At 38.6% G+C, this 7,360-nt stretch overlaps 1 protein-coding gene and 1 long non-coding RNA gene across 3 annotated transcripts; both read right to left on the bottom strand.

Annotated features, from left to right (window-relative positions):
* Positions 1-655: 655 nt before the first annotated feature.
* On the bottom strand, positions 656-2,621 carry LOC148155983 (uncharacterized). The gene is made up of 2 exons (XR_015764859.1): positions 2,204-2,621; positions 656-1,608 (listed from the first exon to the last, which is right to left on the bottom strand). It is a non-coding gene; the product is annotated as an uncharacterized LOC148155983 (long non-coding RNA).
* Positions 2,622-2,803: 182 nt separating this feature from the next.
* gsdf (gonadal somatic cell derived factor) lies at positions 2,804-6,030 on the bottom strand. 2 transcript variants are annotated; one of them, XM_014970070.2, is made up of 5 exons: positions 5,794-6,030; positions 5,285-5,442; positions 5,095-5,181; positions 4,861-4,991; positions 2,804-4,552 (listed from the first exon to the last, which is right to left on the bottom strand). In XM_014970070.2, the coding sequence occupies exons 1-5, from the start codon at positions 5,913-5,915 to the stop codon at positions 4,403-4,405; spliced, it is 648 nt and encodes a 215-aa protein (XP_014825556.2). In that variant the 5' UTR covers positions 5,916-6,030; the 3' UTR covers positions 2,804-4,402. The 2 variants fall into 2 exon arrangements, with proteins under 2 accessions (XP_014825556.2, XP_087867010.1); XM_088010884.1 differs by having other exon boundaries at positions 5,095-5,178.
* Between the last annotated feature and the right edge of the window lie 1,330 nt (positions 6,031-7,360).

The following is a 7,360-nucleotide window of genomic DNA, read 5'->3' as shown; positions in this document are numbered from 1 at the left end:
CTTAACACAATATCTTGTCTACACTTGGTCTTTTTTACGTTTACTCAATAAACAAACAATCTGGGCTGCTTTGTGGCATCCCTGTTACCCAGTCGTGGTTTGGTGTTAAATTCAAGTTCCCTTAATAGTTTACATTATGTCCAGCAGGTGGCCCTATTGCAGAATACACCAGCAAATGTGTGTATTCTACAATAGACTGAACTATTTGAACCTGGGGTGCAGAAAAACGCTGGTCGATGTCTTCTTTATATCATTCAGAGAACTGTTTACTCGTAACAAAACGATGGAGAATTAGGCTTGCTTACTGTACGATTGCTGTTCTTTTAATCACCACGTTTACTGTGGCAATTCTTGCAATTAACCTTACCTAAACAGCCAAACACTGCAGAAGAGTAAGGAGAAGTAATTGCTTGCAAAGCTGCAAAACCATCAATGTACCAAAGTCAAGGAGTCATAAGTTAGGTTTTCTGTTGTGTTTACGTAAATTACAAAAAACAGCACACACGGATATTTTTTGTTTCTCTTCACATCAATGCTACAGTGACATTATAGGCTTTAAACAGAAGGAAGAAACAGCTGAAATAACACCAAGGAAATTTAAGACCGATAATGGTCTAAAAATTAGATAATCTTACAAACGAAGAGGCTCAGGATGAAAACTGTAAACCGAGTATCCGAATTTATTCAGTCTTTGAAGAATCAAAATGAAAACAGACAAGCAACTGATTGTAATCTGTCAATAAAATGACATTAATATGTTGCATTCACATAGCAGCTTAGTTTATTGAAGTAATGCACACAGTAAGGTTCGGAACAAATTGTCTGATTAAAATATCAAGCATAAATCACACTGAATTTCTTTTGCATTTTGACTGAGCAGCTTCTATTATTGGCACATTGTTTCTAATCTAAAAATCCCATTAAATTTACAAACCTTTTAATGCATATAAAGGACTTTTTCAGTTCAGCATTTTCAGATGGAGTGCACAGGGTATTTTTAGGTAGTTAAAGCACAATTTAATTAACCTTAAACAATCAAACATATGCATGGGTACTTCAATATGCCTGTTTTGTTTTTATTTATTTACAAATAGAAGTTGTCTGTGTTATGTTTGAACAAGATTTCTTCTTACTTCTTTCATAATAATGTCTTGATTATATATTTACATACGGTTTATACAGTCAATCTGAAATGAGAACCTTTGCAATAGCATCATAACCAATTAAATGTGGCTGTGATTTATCCAAGACCTTGTTGACTCGGTTGGTTCGGATTTCTTTGCCAGAAGGAGACCAGAAAGGGTGGACAAGTAAGAAATCTGTCCCCCGGCTCGTTTTCTTGGGTAACAACTTGCAAGCAGAACGACGTCTCTGCGGCTGGTGTGGTGAAATGTGGCGTTACTTCGTAAATTTGTCCGCAGCTCTCTGCAATTGTGGTTGGCCTGTTGTTGGCATGCAGCGTTGTGGCAGTGGGACCGGTGGTTTTGACTTCCAGTCGCTCGTTTTCCATTGCTGATACGTCCACAGGCAACACCACATATGCGTTTGCGAAGCTGTCTCCTTCAAGGCACTTCAGCTTGGTAGACCAGCAGTATTCCCCGAGGTCCCCTGTTTGTGGAGAAATAAAATTATGAAGGATTTAAGTCTTAATATAAATCAGTGTGGATGCAAAGCATTGAAATATTATCATTTGATGCAGGCAGCTAATAAATTACAGTTACGTATTGTAATTTTAATGATGTGTCTCTGTAAATAGAGACAAAAAAACTCCCAAAAAACAGCTTGGTCAAATATTAATAACAATGAAGTCCAGATTTATACAGCCATGACCACTTAAAGTTGGATTAAGCAAACATATGAAATATAAAAATGTAAGCTAAGTCAGCATTGGGTTGCAGACACTTTTAACTTTTTATGAATTTTATCGTTTATTATGTGTAATATGTGCAAAACCATATGAATCAACTACAGTTAAGTGAATGAGATAAATTGGCCTTGTAAAATAATAATGTCTAAATAAAAGCTAAACTGAGGATTTTTCTAGATTAAAAATAAAGCTTAGATATGTCAGACAGTTCTTTATTAAAGACTGTTTGGTTCATATTGATTCTGCATTTAATTTAGGTTAAACAAAAATAAAAACACACAACTCAGGATTTAGTTTTGCATCAAACTCTGCTGAAGTCGCTTTGTGGCCTCTTACCTTCTGTGGAGTCTGTAATCCGTATGTTGTGATTGTCCCGGAGTTGCAGTTTTTTAGCGTATGTCATTGAACTGCACTCTATCAAACAGTCCGTTGGCAGTCTCATGGAGCTGGGCTTCGGCGCCAGCAGCGTTTCCTTCTCGGTGCACTTAGCCGCACCAGTGGCCAGCAAAAGATGGGAAAGCAAGCCAAAGGCCAGAAGGCACACCGTAAGATATCCTGTCATTCTGTCCACCGACAAGCTTAAAAGAATACAACTGGCAGTGTTCAGCTGTGAACCCGGGTCCTAATCGGCTGACTCTGAAACTATGCACAAATGCCTTCGCCACAAGTAAAAACATCAGCAGCTGCCCAGAAAGACAGCAGCGTATCATCGTTTCCCTCAGCACCACCTGATCTTTTGAATCACACAGCCAACGTCTCTTCAGCTCAGATTTCCCTCCTTCTTGGCATGACTTCACAAATTCCTGCTTGTCAGGCAGGCATAGGACTGGATTGATGAAGAGTTTCATAATATTTACTTGTATTTTTTTGTGAAAGGACATTAAGGCCATGTACAATTAAGTCAGAGGAACAAAAACCAGAATGAGTTTAAAAACATTGTAGCCATTTTTTTTTTAATTGAAATAATCAAGAGCAAGAAATCACACAATTGATACAAATGATTTCAAAAGCAAAGCAAAGTCCTAAACATTGGATCTAAATGTGTTTATTAAAAGTAGTTGCACACTGTGGTGGGGAAAAAGACATAAACTGTGAGGTAACTTTGTGAAGTTAGTACAAAACTACAATTTTTTTTTTTTAAATAATAATGAAAAAAAAAACTGAAATCATTAAGAATTGTCACTACTCGAGAAGTTATTAAAAGTACCAGAAGAGAACATTAAATCTATTTAAAATTTGTGAATATATATATATATATATATTTAAACAAGTGTTGTTTTTGTCATTAGAGCTCAAACAGAGAAAGAATAGTCTTTCCAGTTAGGATAAGCTTGAAAGTTTTGATGATTAAAAATTTCAATAAGCCAAATCCTAACTCTGGCAACAATGGTGAAAACGTCACACCGACCAAAAATTGTTTAAGAAAAATTTCCAGGAGGTGTTCTTTGGATAGCTTGAATCTGGAAATGGTGCTTTGCCAGAGGATTGTTAGGATCCAAGTGAACCTTAAAACCGTGTTTTAATGGTAGGGTGTTTTCCTGTAAGCATTTTAGACGTACAAACACTGCAGTGTAATTATTCTAAAAAAAACATGGAGAGTTCCTTGAAAGCTGCATGCCTTCCAAAGGTCACCTAGTGCTGACTAAAATCATGTTTTTTGAAATCAGATTTGATCAAGGTAAGTGCATTCACATGACGCTTTAATTTCATTTAAGTTAGTGATAAGTGAATAAATACACTTGCATTTTAGATTGCCTTTTGTACTACATTACTGCGTGTTGTTGGTGCACAGTACAGTTATTTTATGGCTAAAGCTCCCTCCAAATACCGAGGCTCCTAATTTTACAAGGTTTCTGAAAGATGAATAAATTTGGGAGCTTTGTAGCCATGCAGACTTTAAATCTAGCCTTCACAGGGCACTATAAAATTTACACCCTTATTTTTCTAACCCTGGTTTGGCTGCTGAGAATAAACCAACATCCTTCCCGTATGAAGCCATGGTGGCCTTACAATTCAGTTAAGAAATAAAACTGGCCAGTCAAGAATTTGGCAAGACTCTCTCTCACATTTTTAGAGGGAACACAGAGTAACCGTTAGCAGCTATAAATAAATGACTCGAGCGCACCAACTACATAGATGACATCTGAACCACAGTTCTTTTCCAGCTAATAATGTTGAAAAATCTGAGATTAAAAAAAAAAAAAAACCTACAATATTTTCTCATCTAAGCCTACCTCCTAGATAATGCTTCTTTAAAAAAAAAAAAAACATCCCAATTGTTGTCTTTTCCAGAAGCAGTGCCTAATTTTCAAGGCGTTCAGGCTCAACAAATCTGTTTTTGGTATACGGAAGCAGCAGGAATGCAAAACTGAGACGCTGCTTTGATTCCCACGATCAGTCCTGAGTACACAGAGTAACAATTTAAGATAGAGGGCAGTACAGGTGGGTGATTTAACATCTGAGAAAACAAGTCTGTGTACAAAGATATTTTGGATATGCCAGGTGGCTCGGATCTCATGCGGGACAGACTTCAGCTCACTCCGTGCTGGGCTGTGGGGCGTTGCCAGGACCACAGCCGCAGCTGCGGTTCACCTCAATTGGGGAGATGACGATGGTGGCGGTTTCATCCATGTAGACGATATTCAGTGTTTCCTGCACGGCTGGCTGGCAACATGGCAGAGGATCCTGCATGCACAAAGGGATCTGAAGTCAGTCTATATAGCACACTATAGCACACTAGAAATAGTAAACATTTAAAATATAAATTATAACTTGATTTTATAAACATGTATGGTGTACTAAACAAAACGCAGAAAGGGAAAATTTCAAAGCATTACATTTTTAAATCATTTAATCTTTAATCTTTTCATTTCCTAAACACATTTTTATCCAACAGGGCCATGCAGGGTTACAGCTACAATGAATAGGGTTGTAAACCTAACAACTTAAAGTACATTTATTACTTTTGGAAGTTGAGAATTGACGACTACTACCTGTGAGCTGGCACCTTGGACACTGGAGGAGGATGAGGGACATTGCACGGTGCCATCTGCAGGGTTGCACAGGGCACACTGAACAAAGGTCAGGCTCAAAGGATGGATCACCCAGCTGTCCCAGCCGAGGTCTGAAAGGTTACAAAATATAAGTTTTACAATTAAATAACATAAAAAATAAACAAATAAAAAATAGTCCTGAGTACATTAGAATTTTTAATCATCATTCCGTACCTTTCATGGAGATCTCGGAGGCCACAGAGCAGCATGTCAGGCCCGTTCTGTTTCCACTGTCGTGCGATACAGAGTAATCAGTGGCTGCTGGAGAAAGAGGGACATTGTCAGCGTTGGGTACAAACTACTGTCACATGGGATTACATCTGACCACCTGGAGTTGATTCTTTGTAATATGAATTTCACGTACGTGCCGTCTTTTTTGCAGCCTGAGGAATGACGCCGATTGTTCTCTGCCACTGCTCACGGACGCTGTCTATCCCACCAGCAGGCAGCTGTGGCTCAGCCTGCAGGTTGAGAGCCCTCAGGAGACCCTTCCTGATCGACTGCAATGACTCGTCCTTGCACCTGAATATTAAAATCATTATGTTAGATATGATCAATCAAAATGAATGCATCCACTAAGGTTTTAATTTGATTACTATTATTTTTTTTAATTATTGCTCAAGTGAACTTATGCAATAAATGAAACAAAATAGCACCGCAGAGACGGTTGGAAGCAAAGTGGGCTGATGCTTGAAAAGAAAATGTTTGCAAGAATGTAAAAAGAAATGACCCTGAATCACATATGAAATCTGTTATTCATTTATGGTAAATGCTCACACAATGTTTCACATCATAGAAAGACTACACACACACACATGCACAGAAGAATATAAATCACAAAGACTTATCGAAATCAAGTTTTCTAAAACTGACCTTTGCTGAGACAGTGAAGAAATAGCTGGGGCTGCAGGCTCCTCATTGGATGGCTGCAGGACAAATGCAGTCGTCTTCGAAAAACCAAGAATTATCATCATGCCAATGAACGCAAAAGACATGCTGGGATGTAGAGTGAAGCCCAGGCTGGTTCCAAAGGAATAAAGATGGCAGTTTCTTCACAGACGTCTTCTTGGACGAGGTGTGGAGACGAGGATGCAGCGCAAGGTACTGTTACACGGGGTCTGGGAACCTGGGCTTTTATTTGCATTCAAGCCAGTGTGGCCTTGAGATATTTAACATTGTTGTCTTGTCCCAACTCTGTGAAAAAGTGCAAGGAGGACGGTCCAACAGAGGAAGACTCGTAGACTCAAGACAAACACAGCAGAAGGAAAGGTGGGAAGAAGACAAAATTAACAAAGCCCCACATGTTGCAGTATACACTTGAAAGTACAACAGTGTCACAGGACAGAGCTGTGACTGTTCCAGCTGAGTGACTTAATATAATATCAGCTCCTGAAGTCACATTTAAAGGTGATGCTCTTTTGATGTTTTGGAGTTTGTTCTGCGAAAATTAGTGTAATTACACTACCTTGCAAAAGTATTCACACCTTTTGAGCATTTTTTTTTCTCCCCTCGCTATATATTTTTTTTACATATATTCAGGTTCCAAACACAAATGTCAATCTATTTCAATAAGATTTTATGTTACATCCAAAGCAAAGTGCCACAAACATGAGTATAAGGTGATAAGCATCCTTAGAGCATGATGCTGACTTCCTTCGATGTGCTTGGGGTGATGTACCATATGTATACATACTAACATATACAACTCTGGAAAAAATGAAGAGATCACTTAAAATGATCAGTTTGAACTTTTTATAGGTATATGTTTGAGTAAAATGAACATTGTTCTTTTATTTTATGAACTACTGACAACAAGTCTAATCATAAATGTTGTATTTATTTGCAGAAAATGAGGAATGATTAAAAAAACCCCAAAAAGATGCAATGCTTTCAGACCTCAAATAATGCAAAGAAAACATCCATCCATTTTCTGTACACCCTTGTCCCTTAGTGGGGTCGGGAGGGTTGCTGGTGCCCATCTCCAGCAAACATTCCAGGAGAGAGGTGAGGTTCACCCTGGACAGATTACCAGTCTGTCGCAGGACAACACACAGACAGGACAAACAACCATGCACACACACAAGGGGAGAATTTAGAGAAACCACTTAACCTGACAGTCATGTTTTTTGACTGTGGGAGGAAGCTGGAATACCTGGAGAGAACCCACACATGCACAGAGAGAACATGCAAACTCCATGCAGTTGAACTCCCTGGGTTGAACCCGGGACCTTCTTGCTGCAAGGCAACAGTGCTACCAACTGAGCCACTGTGCAGCCTGCAAAGAAAACAAGTTCACATTTACTTAGACACAATAATACTAATGTTTTCACTCAGGAGGAGTTCAGAAATCAATATTTGGAGGAATAACCACAAAGTTTTCGACGGAGTTCAGTGCAGTGGTCTCTTAATTTTTTTCCAGAGCTGTATATGTAGGTGTGTG

This window comes from Poecilia mexicana, unplaced genomic scaffold, assembly GCF_051168715.1.
Source record: "Poecilia mexicana isolate PSO_F unplaced genomic scaffold, ASM5116871v1 scaffold_12, whole genome shotgun sequence".
Taxonomy (NCBI): Eukaryota; Metazoa; Chordata; class Actinopteri; order Cyprinodontiformes; family Poeciliidae; genus Poecilia; species Poecilia mexicana.
The sequence above is the reverse complement of the archived record's forward strand: the minus strand, read 5'-3'. Positions and strand labels throughout refer to the sequence as shown.

What these genes read in the sequence shown, in the direction of transcription:
- gsdf (XM_014970070.2), bottom strand. Translation starts at nt 5,915, where the DNA reads ATGTCTTTTGCGTTCATTGGCATGATGATAATTCTTGGTTTTTCGAAG. An exon ending in TCTTCACTGTCTCAGCAAAG is followed by an intron (nt 5,443 to 5,793) that starts GTCAGTTTTAGA and finishes TTTAATATTCAG; the next exon opens with GTGCAAGGACGAGTCATTGC. An exon ending in GGCTGCAAAAAAGACGGCAC is followed by an intron (nt 5,182 to 5,284) that starts GTACGTGAAATT and finishes CTCTTTCTCCAG; the next exon opens with CAGCCACTGATTACTCTGTA.